At 45.3% G+C, this 24,107-nt stretch overlaps 1 protein-coding gene across 2 annotated transcripts in view; it reads left to right on the plus strand.

The window, feature by feature from the left end:
- LAMA3 (laminin subunit alpha 3) overlaps positions 1-24,107 on the plus strand; it is a 259,558-nt gene that overhangs the window by 80,092 nt on the left and 155,359 nt on the right. Inside the window, exons 9-16 of one of the 2 annotated variants that reach the window (XM_025273657.3) lie at positions 1,596-1,686; positions 3,991-4,122; positions 6,172-6,237; positions 14,362-14,496; positions 20,946-21,083; positions 22,046-22,092; positions 23,034-23,133; positions 23,835-23,887. In XM_025273657.3, coding sequence (XP_025129442.3) covers positions 1,596-1,686; positions 3,991-4,122; positions 6,172-6,237; positions 14,362-14,496; positions 20,946-21,083; positions 22,046-22,092; positions 23,034-23,133; positions 23,835-23,887 — 762 coding nt within the window. Of the gene's footprint in view, positions 1-1,595; positions 1,687-3,990; positions 4,123-6,171; positions 6,238-14,361; positions 14,497-20,945; positions 21,084-22,045; positions 22,093-23,033; positions 23,134-23,834; positions 23,888-24,107 lie in introns of those variants that run through there. The other variant, XM_044934824.2, reaches the window with a different exon arrangement.

Here is a 24,107-nt window from a genome sequence, read left to right on the forward strand (position 1 = left end):
GAAAAAGTTAACTTTGACCATTCATCTCAAACATACACAAAAAACTAAATTGATATGGATCAGACCCAAAATAAAGTTAAAACTTTAAGCTTTAGAGAAAAATATGGGAGATAATCCTTATGATTCAGAGGATGAGCAAATTTTCCTTAGGTCACCGAAAACAATAACCATGAAAAATAGACAAATTAGACTTCATCAAAATGAAAAACTTCTGCTCACAAAAGGCACTGCAGAAAATGAATAGGCAAGCCATGAATGGGGAGAAAATATTCCCAAAACATCAATCTGACGGTTGGTTGGTATCCAGGATGTATAAAGAACTCCCACAACTCAGTAATAAAAAGACAAATAACCTAATACAATTGCAAATGGTTTGAATATCCACTTCACAGAAAGTGGATGTATGAATGGTCAACAAGCATACAATAAACACTTCATAAAACTGGGTATATGAGTGGCCAATAAGCATACGAAGGGCTTAGCGTCGTTAGTCATCAGAAAAAAATTGGGACCCAAGTTCAACCTGATGTGCTCTGTCAGAAGCCATAGTGGCCAACAACAGAGTTGAGGGGTCATTGGCATTTGCTGGAAGAGAGGGTGGACCACAGCTGTTTCCTATTTGTCCAAGATGTTTATGCATGTAAATGAAGTCAAAGACGTGGCCAATGTGGTTTTGACCTCAGTGTTAAAGTGAATTCAGATTTTAGCCCACAGGACAAGAAGTGGTAGTAAATAAAAGTCTGTAATTAATAAAATCATGTTAAAGGGGAGAGGATCCAGAAAGGGTCCTTGTTTTCTCTGTGTTCTATGCAGACTCCTTTTGAATCAGTGTGTTATATTTGTTTTTTTTTTTTTAATTTCCTATTGCCTTTCCTTTCATTAACGAAAGAATATTGTCCTTCTGATTGTTTCCAAATTGGGAGAGGGGGGCAGAATTGAGCTAGATCCATCCTTTATAGTTCTTGGAAATTGATGGTGCATGTTGGGTAATTGATTTTCTGGCAATTACAAGGATTAGCTGTGAAATATAAAAGGCTGCCTTGTATTGTACTTTAAAATGAGCTCTGTGTGTGAGACACATGCCTACATTTTCCATTCTCATAGCAGAAATGTTTGGGAAATGGTTTCAGAGTAAAGCAAAGATAAAATTTTGGAATGACGAGAGGAACTGTCGGTGCAGTTTCTTTCAAAACTGAAGAAGATAAAAATACACACATGGCCCTTTATTCCCAGGGTTAAACCTAAAGGTGATCTATTACCCATTCATCACTGTCGAATGAAGCTTGAAGAGTGGCCTTCTGGAGTTTTTGCTCACTCAGATATCAGGTGCTTCAGTAAGAGGCAGTGAGGAAAACTTGGCCTGTTCAGTTCGTGGTCTCATTTCCTCTTCCAATGGGAAAAAATTCCAGAGCCAAGTTCAAGCCAGCGTCCTGTGATAAATCTTGGAGACTCAAGGTCAAGATCTGTGCTTTTTTTTTTCTTCAGTGATTTTAACATTACAGTTGTGTATGACAGAATTATTTCTCAGGATGAATAGCACAAAATAAGGGCTTCTCCTGTATTCTTCCCTCTAAGTTCCTTTTGCTTCTTTCTAGCATAACACAGCTGGTGTAAACTGTGAGAAGTGTGCTAAGGGCTATTACCGCCCTTATGGCATTCCGGTCCATGCCCCCGATGGCTGCATTCGTAAGTTTCATTCCAATTTGGTGTGTCTTAGACTTTGGCCACCTCATGTGAAGAGTTGACTCACTGAAAAAGACTCTGATGCTGGGAGGGATTGGGGGCAGGAGGAGAAGAGGACGACAGAGGATGAGATGGCTGGATGGCATCACTGACTCGATGGACGTGAGTCTGGGTGAACTCCGGGAGTTGGTGATGGACAGGGAGGCCTGGTGTGCTGCAATTCATGGGGTCTCAAAGAGTTGGACACGACTGAGCAACTGAACTGAACTGAACTGAAATAGACTTCAGGGAGATCATTGGGCTAAATTACAATTGGCTAATAATTCCTTTTGTTTTTTCTCTCTCTTCATATTATTGGTTCTACTCCTTACTGTGTGACCTCAGTTACATGTCTCTCTGAGAATCAGATTTCTTCTATATAAATGGAAATGATAATCTAGTCTCTAAGATTAAGTGAATTGTCATCAAAACCAATGGCAGTCCAGCGATTAAGACTAGGCTTCCAGTGCAGGGATCATGGATTTGATCCCTGGTCAGGGAACTATGATCCTGCATGCCACGTAGCATGGCCACACACACACAAAATAAATTAAATAACAATAGTAAGAATAAAATAATTTCTTTTTGAAAAGAAACACACCAAAAACATCACCTGGGAGAATACTGAGATTTGAGCCTGTCCCATACTAGGCCTGCAGCAAATGTTTTCTGTTGTTTTGGCATGTTTCTGTGATCTCCAGTAATTTCAGATTTCATCAGAATTAGCATAAGACACATAGCAATGATTTCATAAGGATTTACGAATAGTCATAATATTCAAAATAGTTATGATTCATTGAGCCCTTGCTATATACAAGGCATTGCCTGAATAATTTCACAAATTTCTTTTCTCACAACAAACTTAATGTATTATTAGTCTCCTTTTTAGATGTAGAGAAATCAAAGGGTCTTAGTAGTTAAGTATTTTGGCCCAGGTGACACGTGACAGAACCACTAACTGGTAGGCTAGGATATTGTTCATATCTGTCCAGTGCCGCTGTAACCTACCGCTTCCATAGTGCAGAAAAACACCACTTTTTCCCCCTGTGCAATTATCAGCCATAGAGCAGATTATGGACTTTATTCAGCATGTGAAAGTTATTTGATTCTTTTATGTTCTCTGGCTATTGCAGTTAGAAAACAATTCCATTCCTGAAGTTGACTTCCGTGCCCACCTTCCCCCCAAATTCATTCATTGTATCATGTAAGGTTTGAGGGCATCATCGTTGTTAAAAGTGGGTCTCTGTTTTCCCTCAATCTTCCATATCATCCCATGAAGTATGCCCATCATTTTTCTTGTGTTCACAAAAAATAGGCCTTGGCTAAGGAAAACAGGACATTGTGAATATAGTCTTGCGTTATTAGGAACCTCAGTTTTCCATCACTTTTCTAGTTTCTTTCTTTGTCACTGAGATGGTCTCCTAGAGGTATTAGAGACATAGCATTAAGAATCCACTGGACACATGAATAATAACAAATCAAACAAAGGACCTCAGGAGAGGCCAGACTTGGGGGATGCTTGGTGCTCATGACTTCTGCAGCCTCCCAGGTCCTCACTGCACAGGGACTCAGCTGAGCTGTGACAGTATTTTCGCTGCCCAAGGTGAGGACTTTGGCCAGGTCAGGGGAAGTGAGGGCGTTACCAAGCATTTTACAGCCCAAGTCTGTCCCTCTGGAGTGCAAACCTGACCATCATGTCAGTCAGAAAAACTGCCTTCAGTAAGTCTTATCATTTGATTCTAACATTTGGATTATGGACATGATCTTGCTGTGCTGTCCACGGATTATATATCAGTGTCTAGGCATTTCACACTCATGTCCACAACACAGCTGTGTAACGAGGAGCACTCTGGACATTGGCACCTGGCTCATAGCCAGGAGAGACTCTGCCCACCCAGCCCCTCCAATGGGGGGACAGTGCCTTTTGCCTCTTGCATGGTGAGCTGGGTGGTGCTCACATCATAAACCACATCCTGGAGGCCTTCCAAGTATAACTGCTCATTAAAGCCTATTTCTGAGGGCCACGGGGTTGGGTCACTGCAAACCATCCACCAGGTATGAAGTGGAAAGCAATGGCCTTTCAGGAACACATGTGGATCAATGATGAAGGACTGGATTGGTCAAAAAGTTAGTTTGGGTTTTTCCGTAGCACCTTATGAAAATACCCGAATGACCTTTTCAACCAACCCAGTAATAAGGACATTAGGAAATATTGGCCTTAAGAGGTGCAATGAAGGACGGACCCTCTGAAACTGGGGTTTCTCTTAGCCTGCAGCTGCCACCCGGAGCACACGGAGGACTGTGAGCAGGGCTCCGGCCGCTGTACCTGCAGGCCCAACTTCCGAGGAGACCACTGTGAGGAGTGTGCGGCCGGCTACTATCATTTCCCAGTTTGCTCCAGTAAGTCCTGGTGGTAGAAGGGGAGGCCTGGCTTCTTGGCGCTTACCTGGGCTTTGTGCATCGACCCCTGAGGGCATGGCAGGTGGGGTGGGGAAAGAGAGAGGGACAGAAATAGGGCCAGGAAGGCTGTATTGAGTTGGACAAAACTACGTTCATGTTTTTCCATTAGATGTTACAGGAAGACATAGATGAACTTCTGGGCCAACCCAATATTTGTGTGGAAGTGTTTCCCAAAGTTTGGAACATTACCTTTATATAAGTATGTTGTACAGTGTTATTTATCTCCAAAGTGTTAGGCTGTATCATAGACATGACCATCTCATCAGACCCAAGGGGCAAATATTGGCAATTTCAACTTACTAGTAATCCATGTGTGAAGTTTTTCTTCATAAACCTAGAAAAAATGTCATGGGCTTCCAGATATTTGTTTGCACACACACGTGTGTATGTTGTATTTCTGGTGGCTAAGGGATATGTCTACTCTTACCCACTTTACAGGGGAGAACCCCATCTCACCCTACTGTCATGACCTAAGAGAATGGCTCAGTACTTCAGAGAGGAAAAATATGTATCTGTTAGAAACACCATGGAACAGGGAGCAAGTGTGTTAGTGTCAGTCGCTCAGTCCTGTCCGACTCTTTGGGACCCCGTGGACTATAGCCTCTGTCCACGGGATTCTCCAGGCAAGAATACTGAAGTGGGTAGCCATTCCCTTCTCCAGGGAATCTTCCAAACTCAGGGATCGAACCCAGGTCTCCCACATTGCAGGCAGATCCTTTACTATCTGAGCCACCAGGGAAGAACACGGAGCAGGAGAGTCTGAAATCTGCTGTGCAGGTTGTGGCAGGAGCCACGGTTCTGTTTGTTCTGCATTAGCGTAGAAACTGGAGTTTGGTGTCAGGACAGAGAAACACTGTCTCCGGAAGAGGCTGCCACAATGAGACCTTAGTTGTTGCCCATTCCCACCGCACAATCTACTATCCTGGGAAAATCACATTGAGTTTGAGGCTGTGCAGACAGGACGTGTGTGGCCCCATCTGGTGTGTGGTCACCATCTGGCCCCATACCCACCTGCAGTCCCAGGGTCACTGTTCAATAAGGACCCACTTCCACTGTCAAGTGTCCTATTTTGGAGGACAAATTATATAACCATCTTAGAGTTAAAGGAGCCGACTTTTAAGCCCAAACAGTAACATTAAGCCCTGAATCAGGGCTTAATCAGTTTAGAATCCTTAATTATTGGAGACAGGCTGAGCAGAAATTGCCTGGTGGCTTAGATGGTAAAGCTGCCTGCAATACGGGAGATCTGGGTTCTCTTCCTGGGTCGGGAAGATCTCCTGGAGAAGGAAATGGCAATCCACTCCAGCATTCTTGCCTGGAAAATTGCATAGACGGAGGAGCCTGATATACTACAGTCCATGGGGTCGCAAAGAGTCGGACACGACTGAGCGACTTCACTTTCACTTTCAAGCAAAGTTTTAGAGTAAAAACTTGTAAGGAAGCATTTTTTAAAAACTAGTCTCAATTTTATATTAAAGAACAATAAAGATACTAAAGGGACTTCTCTGGTGGCCCAGTGGTTAAGAATCCATCTGTTAGTGCAGAGGACACAGGTTCGATTCCTGCTCCTGGAAGATTCCACATGCCTTAGGGCAGCGTAGAGCCCGTGCTCTGCCACAGGAGAAGCCACTGCAGTGAGAAACCATGCACAGCAATGAAAACCCAGTGCAGCCAAAGTTAGTTAATTTTTTAAAAAGATACTAAAGAAGTCCAGTTCAGCCCTAATTGACTGGGACTTAGCCATTGTGAGCACAGAATATCCATTTCTGTTCATTAGTATACACATCACACTCATGTCTGACCTTCCTGGTTCTAGATGCTATACTTTTAAGTGTAGCAATATTTCTTTTTTTTTTTTTTTCCCAGTTGGTTTTCACACACTGCTTTCACCACGTTGGAGTGGGCATCTTCCTAGTTACTGCAATTTACTGTTTTACTATGCTGTGTCCTTAATTTTTCTCTGTATTTTTCAATAAACTATTTTTCTAGGAATTCCCATCCTTCCTATTTCTACTCCAAGTCCAGAGGATCCAGTAGCTGGAGATATAATAAAAGGCAAGTAATTTCTCACTTGGTTTAACTTCAGTAAAAATGTTCTCCATATTCCATTCCTTCTTCTACGCACATGGCTATGTCCAAGTTCAAATCATTCTTACGGGAGCTTGGTGGTGCCTTGTGGGTGTGTTGCATTTGGACTCCTTACCCCCCTGCCCCTTCATCCTCTAATCCTGTCTGTGCTTTGCAAAGGCACTGCCTGATGAAGGGAACTAAGCCATTTGGATTGTCTGTCTCCAGTTTGCTCAGAAACCTTCAATGACAGTCAGCTGCCTGCCGTCTGTCTTGGTCTCCATGAAGGGAGTCTGAGAAAGGGACTGAGTACAAGCAGTTCATTTGGGAGGTGACCCCAGGAAACATAAGTAAGGGAGTGAGTCTGAGACTGAAGGGGGCCTTTATGAAGTTGCCTTAGCGAGCTTGGTCCTGCGGTAGCTTCTGGAGCTGTAGCCCTCATGGCAGCTCTGGGAGACAGCAGAGAACTTGTTCAGCATTCTTCCAGCTGAACGGAGAACTTCAGTCACCTGCTGGGTGGGGAGGCCTGCCTCTGGGGCATTAACTCTCCGGACCTGGCCTGCAGGGGTCCCAAGGAGCTGCTGCAGCCAGAATAGTGCCCAGGGAAGAGAGTGGCCGGGTGTGCGGAAGCAGACTTTGGGGTGGAGAGGTGCTCTGCCTGCGTAATCCCTGATTCTGCACGTGTTTTGTGAGCACCTACTAAGTGTCTGACACCGTTCTGGCTGCAGGGGACTTAGCAGTGAAGTAAATTTCCCAGCTCTCCTACAGCTTATACAACTTATATTTTAGTTGGGGGTAGGGTGGGGGCAACTCATAAGGTAACATATTTAACATATAAACAAGTAAAACCACAAATGTGTTAGATGATTAATATGCAGGGTTGTGTCTTGTACAAGGTGCTCCTTTTAAATGGGAATCATTCACAGTGGGGAACTTATGCATCCCTCAGGCTGTGTCTTGTATTATTGGTATAAAATATTCCAGTTAAGAATTTCCAAAGGCAGGTGATGGATCTCACAGATTCGAGGTTACTTTGGGGATATTTGAAATTACTAACTCCCTGTAATAAAGGTTGGCCAGATTTCTGTTCATTTAATCTCATTAAAAGGATCACAAAAAGGTACTGATTTATTTAAAGAAAAGTAATCCATCTGCTTACTTTGCCAACAAAGGTCCGTCTAGTCAAGGCTATGGTTTTTCCAATGGTCATGTATGGATGTGAGAGTTGGACTGTCAAGAAAGCTGAGCGCCAAAGAATTGATGCTTTTGAACTGTGGTGTTGGAGAAGACTCTTGGGAGTCCCTTGGATTGCAAGGAGGTCCAACCAGTCCATCCTAAAGGAGATCAGTCCCGGGTGTTCATTGAAAGGACTGATGCTAAAGCTGAAACTCCAGTACTTTGGCCACCTCATGTGAAGAGTTGACTCATTGGAAAAGACCTGATGCTGGGAGGGATTGAGGGCAGGAGGAGAAGGGGACGACAGAGAATGAGATGGCTGGACGGCATCACCGACTCGATGGGCATGAGTTTGAGTGAACTCCGGGAGTTGGTGATGGACAGGGAGGCCTGGCGTGCTGCGATTCATGGGGTCGCAAAGAGCTGGACACGACTGAGCTACTGAACTGAACTGAATCCATCTGCAATACAGAAGACACAGGAGATGCGGGTTCGATCTCTGGGTCAGGAAGATCCCCTGAAGAAAGAAATGGCAACCTACTCCAGTATTCTTGCCTGGGAAATCCCATGGACAGAGGATCCTGGTGGGCTACAGTCCATGGGGTTGCAAAGAGTCAGACACAACTGAAGGAACTGAGCACGCATGCGCACACTTGGTCACCTGGGGACAGTAGCTGTGCTTGACTTACTTTCTGGTCCCCACGGCATGGTATTCTACCCATAGTGGGTACAGCAAGTGTGTCCTTAAATGTTTGCCGTTTGATTAGAATGGGGCTCAGCTTTTGAGCCTGGATTACAATACACATCTCTGGTCTCCTTCCACAAGCATGTTTTAGATACTCTGTTTCTGGTCTGTTTCCAGTAATCCCTTTGTTATTCTGTTCCCTTTTCTCCCCAGCTAGGCTGGTGGTGATTTAGGGAAGGAAATTTAATTGAATTTGAAGGAAAGTTCTTCTGTTACAAAATATTGGGGAAGCCTCAGAACACAGCCTTGAGGAAAAGAAATTCCACTTAGTGCAGTTAGATTTATTTGGGAATTTGAAAGCAGAGAGATCCCGTTCAATTTGATTTTCTACTAATGCACTTTAAAAACACCCAGTTTGGGGCCTGACTTCTGGCAGTGAACCTTAGGAGCACAAACATCTCAGCTGCCAGGAGATATACAACACTGGATGATACCAGGTCTCCCCCATCCCTGAGGATTTTAATTCACTGAGGCCCATTAATGCTTTCATGTCTTCTCAGTGGTTCTTAAAGCTATGTTTAAGAACCTGCTTTTACAAAATCTAAATGCCTGTGTTTCACCCTCAGATCTTAAATCTAGATTTCCAGGGTGAAGTTCAGCCTGGTGTTTTGAACAGATTTTCTAGATGATTCTGGTGTATGTCTCTTGTTAAGAACCACTGCTCTTGTTAGAAGAAATTTGTATTTCATGGTTGGCAGACTTTCCTGTAAAGATAGAGTAAATATTTTCAGCTTTGTAGGCAAAGTTGCGTGTACTCAACTCTGCTGTTGTAACATGAAAAGAATAGACAATACATGAATGAATGAGCTTGGCTGTGTCCCAATAAAACTTTGTTTACTAAAACAAAAGGATCTGGCCCTCAGGCCTTAGTTTACAGATCCTGGGACTCTATCAGCATCTCTTGACTTTGGGATTCCACACCCAGGCAATGATGTTTTACCAGGAGATTCCAGTGTGCAGCCCAGATCGAGAAGTACTGTTCTAGAAATTCCATAGGCTCAGTTCCAGACACTTGAAACAAAGGAGACTTGAAGCGAAATGACAGAACCGTTTTGCAGGCCAGAATGTTTTTAGCTTTACGTGACCCTGGATATTATTGGGATTTTCTGGGTCCAAGAGATCATTTATAACCACTTGGCATTTATGTTTAGAAAATTCATGTTTAGTAGACACATCTTCAAGGGCTCTTTTTGAAAATGAAAGGATACACGAAACGAAACATTTACTCTAGAGGGACACTGGCCTCTGGGCACTCTTTTATTCCTCCAAGTTCAAACGAAGAGTGATGAAGAGCAAAATCAGCAGCTGCAGAAAGACTGTAGATGCTTACTTTAGGAGAGTGATGCCATCTTGGGATGGGTTTGTAAAGCAGCCTGTTTGGTTGGAGGACATGTCTGCCTAGAGCTTCCTTGACCCCGTGAAAAGGTTTTGATTCCCCTGATCACTTTGTAAGGAGCTAGTTGTGATTGTTGTTTAGCTGCTAAGTCATGTCCGACTCTTTGCGACCCCATGGACTGTAACCTGCCAGGCTCCTCTGTCCATGGGATTCTCCAGGCAAGAACACTGGAGTGGGTTGCCATTTCCTTCTCCAGAGGAGCTACTTGCCCTTGCCAACTTGTGAGTCAGTGTGGGCGGGTCTGTGCTAATGAAGAGAACTCTGAGAGTTGGGGGCGACAGCCTGCTGGGGCATGCCTTTGCGCTCTGTCCCTCCCCAGGCTGGGCATTTTAACCTGCCTGGCAGGGTGGGGCAGCCACTGTTGGCATGGAGACAGGCCAGATACGGCTTAGAGAGAGACAGGTGAATTCTGATATCTTAGTTTGGCGGCTCTCTGTAGATGCCAGTAAAACAGAATTCAAGGAATGGTGTTTACCGAACAGAACTGGAGTCTTGAATATTTAGCATATTCTCCATTCACTGGACTCTTATTAAGTGACTCCTCTGTACCAGGCATGGCCGAGGCAGCTGCTAGTTCTCAGTCGCTGCTCCCCAGAAGCCCCCAGGCCTGCAGGAGACACACTGGCAAACAGTTACAACAGCAGGAGTTAATCCTATGACCTGGCAAGGTGCTGGTGGTTTTGTCGCTGAGTCGTGTCCGACTCCTGCAACCCCGTGGACTGCAGCCTGCCAGGGTCCTCTGTCTATGGGGTTTCCCAGGCAAGAACACTGGAGTAGGTTGCCATTTCCTTCTCTAGGGGATCTTCCCGACCCAAGGATTGAGCCTGCATCTCCTACATTGCAGGCAGATTGTTTACCATCTGAGCCACCAGGCAAGAACACGGAGCAATAGAAGCAGACCCGAGGGTCATCCTTATAGCTTCTTACAAAAGGGAGGGAGGGAGGGAAGGTAGGAAGGTAGATGGGAAGGATGGGAGGAAGAATGGAGGAAGGAAAGAAGGAAGGAAAAAGCTAGAGTTCTAGAAGGGCTTCCTGGGACCAGGAGAAAGCCTTGAGAACATTACAGATTTGTATATATTGAGGTGGCCTAAACATCATTTGGAGTTTTCCATAAGATGTTATGCTGATGATTTTACAGCAAGTGATAGGAAAGCATCTTGAGACACCTTTTTTTAGTTTATGCAAAAGAGCTGCATGGCCTCTGGCAGCATGAAGATTTTGAAGGGTCTTCCGTGTCACACATGTTGAGGACTTTGCATTGTGTTCTGAAGGCATCAGGTCACCATGGAGGGGATTAATCAAGGAATGGCAACCCACTCCAGTGTTCTTGCCTGGAGAACCCCATGGACAGAGGAGCCTGGTGGGCTACAGTCCATGGGGTCGCAGAGTCGGACAGGATGGAGCAAATTACACTTTCACTTTCTTTCATGAAAAGATTGGCTTTTTAGAAAGATCACTCCTGCCACCAATGTGGAGAGTAGGTTGGAAGGAGAAGATGGGAAGCAGACAGCCTTGTTAGGAGGATCTTGAAATAAACCAGGCAAACAAGGGTGAGGTCCTGGAGGAAGGCTCTGGAACTCTGGAAGGAGGGGAGGATTCCAGCTACCTTCCTAAGATACAGGCACTATGACCTGATGAGGAGGTGGGAGGTGAGGGTGGAGGAGAAGCGAGGGGCCTCAGAAATCTCTGGTTCCTGCACTGTGTGGGAGTATTTGCCAGATAAGTTAAAAGGTGTCAGGAGAACATGATAACCACTGCACTACAAAAAGCACACCTAAGTTAAAAAGTAAATTTCAGAAACAGAAATTTAGCAATGCATAGGTACTCGATGCTTTTTTTCTGTTTACAAATGGTAGTAAATCTAGATTCCTTGGACTTCAATGCCAATGGCAAGTTCAAGTTTCTTACTGAATTCCAATGCCTGGTTTATCACCAAGACTGTAGTTAACAGTAAACCTCTGCGTTTCACTGTGGTGGTCTCAGCCTCTGGGGCTGTGGCACTGGGACCTCGTGTGGCAGCTGTGATGGACAGACAGGGTGGTGCTCATGCCAGCCTGAGTTCCAAGGCTTCTCTTGTGATGAATATACCCTTGGACACATCCAGTGCCTCTTTTGTCAAGTTAGGTGACTGTTCGATTGAAGTATGATCAAGTTAGAGATTATGCAAAGATTGTAGAATTGTTCTGATTTACCCTGATCTTTTTTTCTTCATTATTGTAAAAAAATAAATAATAATAATAATTCTACAACTCTGTTACCAACCTTTTACATGAAAAAGGGCAAAGGGAAGGAGTGGGATTTAGCTAGCTCTTCAGATTATCTACTATTTTTAACCCTTGTAGAAAATCGTTCCAAAGTGCATGAGGCTTCTCTTCCTTGAGAAGTAGGGGTAACCCAGTCAAATCTTTGATCTACGTTAGGGACTGAATCAAGGGACCATGTTGCAGGTGTAGATGTTAACGTTCTTGATAGAAATGTAGATACTTTAAATACAAGAATGATTTGGATATGTATACTAATCTAGAACATACCTTGAACACAGCTTTTAAAATCAGTTCTCAGCTTGTATCCTTCACATCATATAAAGGGCATGGGGCTTTAAAACCAGGCTGACCAGGATTCACCTTCCTACTCAGCTTTTCTGGCTGTGTGACCTTGGGCAAGTTAAGTAACCTTTCTGAGCTTCTTTTTTCTCACCTATAAAATGCTTATCTTAACAGGACTCTTGCTTGACCTCATTATCTATCCATCCATAATGAAGTTGAGCAAGAGCCCTGTCTTTCTGAGAAATGCTTATTGATTAAGACATCCTGTGCATGGCAGCAGGTGTCCTGAGGTGAGCTCTCCCTAAATGTTTAGTCTGGTAGGTTTTTCCTTCATTTATTGCTGCCTTTCACTATCTATTTAGCCCCTAAATTTAGTGGCTAAAAACAACATGATTTATTTCTTGCAATCTTGTGGCTTGGCTGGGCAGTCTTTCTGCCGAACTTGCTGGAAGGTCTGCTGGGGACAGCTCAGTGTCTCTCTCCCTGTGGCCCTTTGTCCTCGAGGAGGTCAGCCAGAGTACTCCCCTCACCCCCAGCGATCTCAGGGTTCCCAGAGCGTGAGAATGGAAGCCACAAAGCCTGTCATAAATCCACAAAGCTACAAAACCTGGGCTCTGAAATCCCAGGACAGCGCTTTCCCCTTATTCTACTGGTCAAAGTCAGTCATGCGGCCAGTAAGTGATTTCAGTAATTAAAGTGTGAAAGACAAATCCAAGTTAAGGCAGAAAGTGGGCAAGGGATGGGGGAGCTGCTGGTACAGACTGGGTTGGGGAGGCCTTGCTGAGGTGGTGACTTCCACACAGAGACCTGAAGGATGCGAGGGAATGCAGAAAGGGTGCTGCCCGCGAGGACCGACCGGCCAGAGCGGAGGTCCTGACACAGAAGGAGCTCCCTGTCTGCTGGGAAGGGCTGGTGCCTGCAGGCTTGAAACAAGCCCCGTGAGGTCCTCCAGAGCCACATCTGGCTCTGATCAGGGCTGAATGGATGTCCATCTCTTTTCTTCTAAACAATGGAAGTGGAAATATGTTTAATTCAAGATAGTCATTCAGTGGGAATCTATTAAGTTGAAATTTTACTAAATAGGGCTTATGTGTGTGTGCGTGGTCAGTCGCTCATTTGTGTCCGACTCTTTGCAAACCCGTGGACTGCAGCATGCCAGGCTCCTCTGACCATGGGGATTCTCCCAGCAAGAATACTGGAGTGGGTTGCCATGCCCTCCTCCAGGGGATCTTCCCAACCCAGGGATCGAACCCAGGGATCGAACCCAGGTCTCCTGCATTACAGGTGGATTCTTTACCATCTAAACCACCAGGGAAGCCCAACTAAGGCTCAGTTTAGGGGAAAAAATTGTTCCCACTGGTATGGATGCTAAAAGATTATAGATACTTTGTAAACTAATGTCTGCCCTAGAGGTTCCTGAATGGCACTGATCTTTCCTGGTGAGATGTCTTACTCCCTTTAAGATGAGTCTTTCTCAGGGTTAGGAATGTGTGTAAACCATTTGTTGTTCAGTCACTAAGTTGTGTCTAACTCTTTGCCACCCCATGAACTGCAGTAAACCAGGCTTCGTCCTTCACTGTCTCCAAGAGTTTGCTTAAATTCATGTCTGTTGAGTTGGTGATGCTATCTAACAGTCTCATCTTCTGCTGCCCCCTTCTTCTTTTGCCTTCAATCTTTCCCAGCATCAGTCTTTTCCAATGAATTGGCTCTCTACATCAGATAGCCAAAGTATTGGAGTTTCAGCTTCAGCATCAGTCCTTCCAATGAGTATTCAGGGTTGACTAGTTTGATCTCCTTAAAGTCCAGGGGACTCTCAAGAGTCTTCTCCAACACCAGAGTTCAAAAGCATCAATCCTTTGGCCCTCATCCTTCTTTATGGTCCAACTCTCCTATCTGTCCATGGCTAGTGGAAAAACCATAGCTTTGACTATATGTATGTTTGTTGGCAAAGTGATGTCTCTGCTTTTTAATACACTGTATAGCTTTGCCATAATTTTCCTTCTAAGGAGGAAGCGTCTTTTAATTTCGTGGCTGCAGTCACCATCTGCAGTGAATTCGGAGCCCAAGAAAATAAAATCTGCCATTGTTGCCACTTTTTCCCCATCTATTTGCCTTGAAGTGATGGGACTGGATATAAACTATAGAGAACTCAGAATCTGGGTTTCCAGGGCAGACACCGGGGTGAAGGGAGAGACACACAAAGGGATGAAGGATGGAGAGCCCCTCTGAATGTCTCTTCCTCTTCGCAGGCTGTGACTGTAACTTGGAAGGAGTTCTCCCTGAAATCTGTGATGCCCAAGGGAGGTGCCTGTGCCGCCCCGGCGTTGGGGGCGCTCAGTGTGACGCCTGCCGCCCGGGTTTCTACTCCTTCCCTATTTGCCAAGGTAAGTGAGCAATGTGAACACGTGGACCGTCAGTCCCCCGAGATAAGTTTCCTCCTAAGGAAATTCAGAGGCTCCTTTTGGCAGAAGTGTGTGGCCTCCCATTTAAGCGAACGAGCTGCTGGCTCATGTATGTATGTTACGTGTGACCGTCCTACCCCAGCCAAGTTGCCACCCTTATTTTGTCCTTCACCCTTACCCTTCTTCCTCCCCAGTGGTCAACCCGTGGGCTCTGGAGAGGGGGTGGTACCTGAACAGCGTTTAGGAACCTGCCAGGCAGACATGGGGGAGGAGGCTGGGGATTCCAGGATGGAGGACAGCACACGCAAAACCGCAGCCTCCTCCTTCTCCACTGGGTTTGTCTCTTAGTCTCCCGTCCTAGTAAGAGTCACCGACGGGGCTGGAGGGAGGGAGAGGGAGGAGTCTGGCCAAGGCCCCGAAGAACAACAGGTGTGCAGGCAGTGATGCGTGTGTGCTAGGTTGTTTCAGTCGTGTCTGACTCTTTGCGACCCAATAGACTGTAGCCCTCCAGGCTCCTTTATCCATGGGATTCTTCAGGCAAGAATACTGGAGTGGGTTGCCATTCCCTTCTCCAGGGGTATCTTCCTGACCCAGGGATCGAACCTGGGTCCTCCCCCATTGCAGGCTTCCCTGGTGGCTCAGACAGTAAAGAATCTGCCTGCAGTACGGGAGACTCAGGTTCGATCCCTGGGTCGGGAAGATCCCCTGGAGAAGGGCATGATGGCTACCCACTTTTCTGAACTAAGGGCTTGAACCAAACCCATAAGGTAAATCCCAAATTAATTCAAGGTATCCTAACTCCAACATTTCATTATGTATCACAACGTGATAATAGAAATAACACACATGGTAAATGTAATACGCTTGAATCGTCCCCAAACCATCCTCCCCTGCTCTGGCCTGTGGGAAGGCTGTGTGCCATGAAACTGGTCCCTGATGCCAGAAAGGTTGGGAACCGCTGCTGTACCTCATTTTAAGAGCCTGTAGCCCCCGTCCTGGCTGATCTCCCTGTTTGCACAGATGTCTGTGTGCCACATCCCCAGCCCTCGCTTTTCCTCCTGGTCCTGGGCCTCTATCCTCTGTCACCCTTCTCAGCCCTGGCCTTTTGGGCCACAGAAACCCTCCGCAGTCCCCACCCAGAGATATGGATCACCCGGCAGATGGGAGGGTAAGGAAAGGAATGGAGTATTTTTACTTTGTGTACCTTGACTTCCGCCAGAGAAGTTCAGTACTAGGAGTTGGAACACCCAGTGTGTTTCCCGTTGAAACGTCAGTACCGCTGATGCTTATGTTGGGGTTGTACGAATCGTCCTAGAGGCAGATTCAGTACTGAGCCGACTCTGGTCTGGGGTGGTAACCTCACCCTTGCAGGTATATTTTCTCTATGGAAGGACATCCCAAATAATGAAGTTTTAGAGCATGAGGTAGGGATGCTTATATGTCTAATTTAAGCTGTAGACCCCGAATGTCTCATTGACAAAGTGAAGAACTAGCAGGTGGGAGACGAGGTGGAGACCTTCCATTTCAAGGTCCACTAGGGGCCAATCTGGGCTTCCCTGGTGGATCAGATGGTAAAGAATCTGACTGCAATGCAGGAGACCTGGGTTCAATCCCTGGGTTGGGAAGATCCCCTGGAGAAAGGGTATGACTACCCTCTCCAGTATTCTTGCCTGGAGAATCCCATGGACAGAGGATCCTGGTGAGTTACAGTCCATGGAATCACAAAGAGTCAGACTTGACTGAGCGACTACACTTTGACTTTTCAGGGACCAATCCCAGAGGAGCTTATATTAGGAGCAGGCGAGGTTATGAGTAGTGAAGATGAAGTCTGACAAAAGACAGGAGGAGAAAGATCAGGGCAGCCTCGTTCCTGGCAGCGTGGAGAGGTGTGCCGCCAAGTTTGTTCTTCCAGATTTGAGCCATTAGGCTCTGGAAGCTTTTGGGATGCTCCCACATTCTGTTGCCAATGGTCTCCCTTCTCTGGTACTCACTTTTTCTAACAGCTTTTGTGATCTTTTAATTTTTTTTTCCTTTGGGCAGTGTTGAAGCCAGTGGCTGAGGCCAGACATGCTGAAATCTGAACTTGGTCTAGCGTCAAGGTCTGACCCAGTATTTCAATTTGCGATCTTTCTTAGATGAAGTTGGTTGCTTGACCCATGGAATTTTAGAAGAGAACCAGTATAGCCACAAATCCTATATCGGAGGGTCCAATATAGTCTAGCCAAAGAATGCTTGTGTGGCTTTTCTCTAACATTGCTTTAAAAATTTTTAAAAATCTTCCTAAAAAGAATCCTAAAACTCTTCCTAATTGTTCTTGCCAACTGCAGTCCAGCATTTATGTTTTGTATTAACTTAATTTGCTCCAGACTTTAAGCGCAAGGCTGTCTCCTTCTCATTTTATTTTGGATTCGCTGAAGTGCTTGCAGTTTTCTTGATTGGAGTTGAAACTCAAATCATAGATGTGAGGCCATGATGAGAATCGTCTCTGTGTATTTCAGTTTTACGTTTGTGTTGATGTCTGGCTCAGTACTTTGTGAACTTGGTTCTTTGGCGGGGGAGGGCGGGAGGTGTTGTTCTCTTTTAATCCTCTCCGTCCATCCTTCCTTCCTTCTTCTTCTTGATTTTTCTTTTCCTCTTCCTTCCTTCTCCTGCTTTTTCCCTTGTGCAATTTGCTAAGTAGCCGCTACTGCTGCTGCTAAATCGCTTCAATCGTGTCAGATTCTGTGCGACCCCATAGATGGCAGCCCACCAGGCTCCCCCGTCCCTGGGATTCTCCAGGCAAGAACGCTGGAGTGGGTTGCCATTTCCTTCTCCAATGCATGAAAGCGAAAAGTGAAAGTGAAGTTGCTCAGTCGTGCTGGACTCTTAGCGACCTCATGGACTGCAGCCTACCAGGCTCCCCCACCCATGGGATTTTCCAGGCAAAAGAGTACTGGAGTGGGGTGCCATTGCCTTCTCTGAAGCAGCCGCTAGTCAGCACTTGGAGGAGAGACCAGGAGGGTGGGAGTGTAGAGAATGAGGGCCTCCCATGGCTGGCACTGAAGCCTGTCACAGTGGAGCTGCCCCCAAACCTCAGTGTCCTGGGACCTGAACTGTCCCCATTGGAGTTTGCCATAGTCTTTGGGTTACAGGTAGTTCCTTAGAAAAGTTCTATATATATGTTACCAGTGCATGTCTAACCTCTTCCTACATGTCAGCGTATTCTCACAAATCAGACAAACTAGCCCTGGAAAGAGGCCAGATGCACCAGCAGATGGCAGGTGGCAGTGCAGGGGGAGGTTTCTGACCTGGGATGCCCCCGGGAGAGCCCTCTCCTGGCCTTTCCAAGGGGAAAAACCAAATCCAGAAGGATGGGCCAAGTTCTGTGCAATTTTGCTTTGAACTGGCCCTTCGCTTTGCAGTTCAGTGTTTGTCTAGAACATTGAGGCGGTTGGAAGAAGCCTTGGGATTTTCTGTAGGTCTGATCAGTTAGCCAGAGAGGTGGAGGGTGTTCACTACGATGGAACTGAAATGCTGACTTTGTGGCTCTGATGGAGAAGGAGCCAGCCTGCTCTTTCAACAGAAGGAAGAGCTCCAAAATCCTGAGCATCGAGAGCACCCCTGAAGTACTAAGGAGCTCTCTTTTCCTCGCAATGTACATGTCGTCTGGCAGTGTCGCCTCCCTCTGTGAGTTTATTCACTGACAGGGAAGAGGGTGGTGTTCCCAGAACAGTGCCTCACACAGCAGTGTTGCAAGATTCAACCAGAAAACACGTATCAGTTGAACTACAGGGGTGGATCCGGAAAAGGATTTCAATAGTTGCTTATTCCTTCATTTAATAAGTATCTATTTGGCATGTCATAGAGACCAGGACCCTGTATGCAGGTCAAGAAACAATAGTTAGAACTGGACATGTAACAGTGGACTGGTCCAAAATTGGGAAAGGAGTATGTCGAGGCTGTATATTGTCACCCTGCTTATTTAACTTATATGCAGAGTACATCAGGTGAAATGCACATCAGGCTGAGTGAATCCCAAGCTGGTATCAAGATTGTTGGGTGAAATATCAACAACCTCAGATATGCAGATGATACCAGTCTAATGGGAGAAAGCAAAGAAGAACTAAAGAGCCTCTTGATGAGGGTGAAAGAGGAGAGTGAGCAACAGAGGATGAAATGGTTGGATAGCATCATCAACTCGATGGATGTGAGTTTGAGCAAACTCCAGGAGACAGTGAGGGACAGGGAAGCCTGGCGTGCTGCAGTCCACGGGGTTGCAAAGAGTCAGACATGACTAAGCGAGTGAACAACAACCAGAAAAAAAGACCAGGACTGTGCTTGAGGCTGGAAGATTTGAAGGGAGCACAGCAGACAGGCTCCCTGATTCCTTTTATTATTTAATATCATCATTTTAAAATACTCTTTGAGAATCAAAGTATCTCAAAGCAGAAGCACAGTGAAGAGCAGATGAGAAGAAAAGATTCCAAAAACTCAGAAGGACTGGGATCAAAGCAAAGAGTAGATTTAAAATATTTGCAGAGCCTTGTGGTATTTCCAAGAGTGAGAAATAGGCTACCAGTGTTGGGTTTGAGTTTGGGATCTGGCAACTTTCATCAATAAGCTGGATAGAAACCCAAAGTGTGATGCCAGATTGAGTCATTCACGATTTAAAATAATGTACCTGTGTTTAAGGCCGTGTCTTTGTTTTCACCTCTGGAGTGTATCTGCATGTTCCGAGGCTCCCTAGACAACCCCTCTGGTCCTGGGAGGAGTCAGTGTTAATTTCACCCATGTGATGCTGGCTGGAGCTGCCTCCTCTGTTGCTCCGGGCTCCTGTTGCTGCTCCAACTGCCAGCATGAGTGTTTGCTCTCTGCATTCCCTTCCTTAAAGGAAGAAGAGCAGAGAGGACCTGTGTCAGGGATCTCCAGAGGGACGGAACCCATAGGATGTGTGTCTGTACAGTAAATCCCCCACATGTGAATGAGTTCCAGCCCCAGAGCACGTTCATTCGTCCAACAAAGTAAGCCTAGGTACCCCACTGACACAATCGGTTATACAGTACTGTACTCTGTGTGCTTAGTCGCTCAGTCGTGTCCGACTCTTTGTGCCCCCATGGACTGTACCCCGCCAGGCTCCTCTGTCCATGGGATTCTCCAGGCAGGAATACTGGAGTGGGTTGCCATGCCCTCCTCAGGGGATCTTCCCAACCCAGGATGGAACCTAGGTCTCCCACATTGCCGGTGGATTCTTAACCATCTGAGCCACCAGGGAAGCCCCTGTACAGTACTGAAATGGGTTTATAATACTTTTCACACCAAGAATACATAAAAAACAAACACGAAAAATAAAGAAAGCACTTGTAACCTTATAGTACTGTGCCTTAAAAAGTACAGTAGTATAGTACAAGGGCTGGCATACAGGGGCTGGCATCGCCTGAACAGGCAAGAAGAGTTACTGACTGGAGGAGGGAGAGGAGGTGGGAGATGGTAGAGCTGAAGGATCGTCAGCAACAAGAGACGGAGGGCAGGCTGCGGTTTCACTTGTGCTTGTTGTTGGAGGAACACACGTTTGCATCTTTGAAAGCTTGCAACTTGAGGGTTTGTATGTAAGGGGCCTACTATATCTATAGATATAGATAGATGTAGATACAGATAGATTTAAGGAATCAGTGCATGTGTTTGTGGGGCTGGCGCATCTAAAATCTGCAGGGCAGACGAGTAGGCTGGAGACCCAGGGAGGGAGGGGGGATGATGCTGCAGCTGGCGTCCACGGGCCATCTGGAGGTGGGATTCCTTCTTCCTCCTGAACCTCATGCTTTTCTCGTATGGCCTTCAACTGATGGGATGAGGCCCACCCAGACCGTGCAGAGTAACCTGCTTTACTCAAGGTCAGCGGACTTAAATGTTCGTCACATCTAACAAAGCACCTTTTCAGCTGTACTTGGTGTTGAGCCAACATCTGAGCCCTACAGCCTAGGCAACGTGCAAGCATAAACCATCCCAGAGCCCAAGAACGTTTCCTCAGTCGTCTGCCCCTGGGCAGGGACCTGATCTCTGCAGACAGGCCTGGAGGGAGTGTGGGGCCTCAGAGTATGCTGGCCCGGATAGCCGAAGGGCTGAGTCCTTGTCCAGCTGTCTGATGTGAGCTGGCTGAGCGGCACTAGCCTGTTTCTTCTTTCTTACGTTTAGTTTCTTAGGACCATGTCACTAATTCTCTAGTCCCTCTCCTGGAGTTCTACCCCACTGGATTCTTGTCAAGTAGATGCTAATATTATTCCCATTTAAAAAAGGGGAAACTGGTTTTTAGAGCAACAGAGCAATCTGTTTCAGGTTCTAAGTCTGATTAGCGGTGAAGCTGGAACTGCCTTTGGGTCTTTGGGGCCCCACGTCCGTACTCTTATTCAGGTCCCGGGTGCCCCTGCCGTGGGTCTGACTGAGGTCTTTTCATCCAGCCTGCCAGTGTTCAGCCCTTGGGTCCTACCAGACGCCCTGCAGCCCAGTCACTGGACAGTGCGAGTGCCGGCCGGGGATCACGGGACAGCGGTGCGACAGGTGTCTCTCGGGCGCCTCTGATTTCCCCCACTGCCAAGGTAGGGAAGACCGCAGATGGCTGGAGGGTGGGCTCCTCTCCACCTTGTGTGTGTGGCCAGCCTCCCAGAGAAGCCTGCAAAGCCTGCCAGACCCACCGCTGGCCACTGCTTCACTTTTGACCCTAATCTGCCTGGTTCTTCCCTTTGTAACATGAGATTGACTAAGGCAAGAAATTAATTGTAGACATAATTTTAGTATGGGTGGAGAACAAAGGGGCTGTGATAATGAAGGAAGTAAGTCTTGGTTAACTAAAAAATGTACTTACAAATTCTATAACAGCTAATTGTTAGTGTGTTAGTCGCTCAGTCGTGTCCATGACTGTAGCCCACCAGGCTCCTCTGTCCATGGAATTCTCCAGGCAAGAACACTGGAGTGGGTTGCCATGCCCTTCTTCAGGGGATCTTGCCTCAAACTCCAGTCTCCTACATTACAGGCAGATTCTTTACCTTCTGAGCCACCAGGGAAGCCCAGCATCAAATTGGACAATTAAAAAAACAAAAACAAAAACAACTCTTTGTATAATACTGCCCTCTTCTGGATAATTCTAAGGATGTTCAAAATTCTAGACTCATTTCCCTAGTCTCCTTTTTGTCATTTGGAAATGAACTTTTAGGAGGAGGCAGAGAAGAGAGTCGTTCAGTGACCAAAAGGGTGATTTGGAGAGTAAGGACCATGAAGGCTATTAGAGGTGTCTTTTTCTGAATTACTGAGTTGGTCCAGAACTTCTTTTGGGTTTTACCATAAGATGTTATAGAAAAACGCAAATAAACTTTTTGGTCAACTGAATACATGCAAAGACCTTGCCACCCATCTATCAAAAAATATAAATATAGATGCACTAGTTTTAAAAACAAGGCAAACTTAAAGAAAAAAAACCTTGAAACATCAAAACAAAGGGAAAAATGAACATTAAAACCCCAGACATTTCTATACCATGTAACTATTTATATATCATATCCAGGCTCCAGCAATGTCTGTGACCCAGCCGGAACTGTGGACTCCAGTTTGGTAAGTAGAAGATTGTTAAAGCGTTGCAGTTCTAACTATTATTCTGATATTTATTTGAGACTGACACATTTGTGAGCTTCCTGAAATTAAAAGTAAATTAAAATAAGACCTGAGGCTGAATTGCTTGATGAGGCTATCGCTCTTTTTCAAAGTGCATATATGATATTGTAATTTCTTTTGGTCAAAACCAAAAGAATACAGTTTATTTAAACTTTTGTAGAATTGTAGAGTCCTAGTGTTCCTCTGAAGGCGTTACCTCCCTAGAGACCTGCACATAAGCCTGACATAGATAATTAAAATTAAAAAAATCAAAGGCCAGTAAACGTTTAATTAAGCTGTCTGTGTACAGAGTAATTGTAGTCTACTTGATGTTACTCCAAGCACAGTGCTGTGGCATTCTGATTCATTTTCTAAGCACTTTAGAAATTATCTTCTTAGAGTCAGAGCCTGCAAAAGCTGGAACCCCAGGTTCTGGAGGGAAAGTGGGAGAAAGTTCTCTATCCTCACTGTGGGACTTGATGATGTTTAAGCAAGGAGGTGACTCTTGCATATTATAAACATACTTGCAGATAAATCTAATTTCTGCTGAATCTCAGCAAGTTAAATGTTCAGATATTTTCCGTTTAGATTTATATCCACGGTGTAACAGAATCCACAGATAATGACAATGTTGTAAATAAGAATCATTAAGATTTTTTCTTATTCTGAATTTTCCAATTTTGTTTTAAGCACATATATGGATTCTGTGTATAACAAACAAGCAAATAGTAAAACAAAAGCAATTAGCACATTGTTAAAATCAACCCAGTACTTTCACTCCCTCTGAATATACTTAAGTTACTTTTCATGACCAAAATATATTCTGTGACTAGCTTTTCTCAGAATGCTTGTTTGGGAACCTCTTCATTCTAAGATGTCAGATGATTAATTTTCTTTTAAAGGGCCATTGCCAATGCAAGCTTCATGTTGAAAGTCCTTCGTGTAGCATCTGCAAACCATTATATTGGAATCTGGCCAAAGAAAACCCTGATGGATGCTCAGGTAAGGTTTCCTGTGTTCAGTGTTTTTAATATATTGTAACTTCCTCTTAATTTTCCCCTCAGTGACTCAACTCACAAAAGAGCTATTGATTTAATCCACTCAGTTTGTTTGAAATTCCATATAAATGTTTTGATGTCTCACCCCCCGACTTTTGGCAGAACTTCTATCATTTTCGAAATCTCAGCAAGGGATTTATATCCTGTTTCCATATGTATCATGTTGTTTGTGATGGCAGCTGCTTGATAAATGGTTTTTCTGCCTTGTTTTTATAATCCACACTTTCCGGTTTCATTTTATTTTCATTTTATGTTTAGTTGGAAGCCAGGATAGAACTGAAAAACACCTAGTTAAAGATAGCTCAGTGGAGTGAATATTTTTCAATAGGGTATATTTTCATGTAAGCATATCAGTAATAACCTTGACCTTAGAATCGAGTAAAAATCCCATGACAGTGCAGCTTTTGTCATTTATGAGTGGTCATAAATGAACCAGTACTTCTTGTAGGCAGATGGTATTGATCCAGTTGTTGGGTTCTGCTGAGCCCAGGAAGCAATCCAGTGTTAGGCCTGATGGATGCAAACTGGAGTTCTGTTGGAGCATGCTGGAAAGTCACTGCACCTCTGTTATTACTCATGTGTCCTGTAGAGGCAGAACTGGCCTTTCTGTAACCTTGGTCCAAGAATGCTCTCTTCTCTTCCCAGAATGCCGATGCCACGTGGCGGGAACCATGAGCGGAATTGGAGAGTGTGGGCAGGTAATGTGGGCCAATTTTTCCTGGGATGTTGGTAGAATATAGTAACAGTTAATTGTGGGATTTCTGCAGGAGGGGGTTAGTACCTCTGTAATTGTATAGCATGTGGCCGTCTTCATGGGAGTTTTCAGATCCCAGCTACCCTGCTTCATAGGACAAAACAAGCCAGTTTGAAATCTTGAAGATTACCAAATTCTGTGAAAAAGTAGTGAAAGTCGTTCAG

Source organism: Bubalus bubalis, chromosome 22 (genome assembly GCF_019923935.1).
Source record: "Bubalus bubalis isolate 160015118507 breed Murrah chromosome 22, NDDB_SH_1, whole genome shotgun sequence".
Classification (NCBI taxonomy): Eukaryota; Metazoa; Chordata; class Mammalia; order Artiodactyla; family Bovidae; genus Bubalus; species Bubalus bubalis.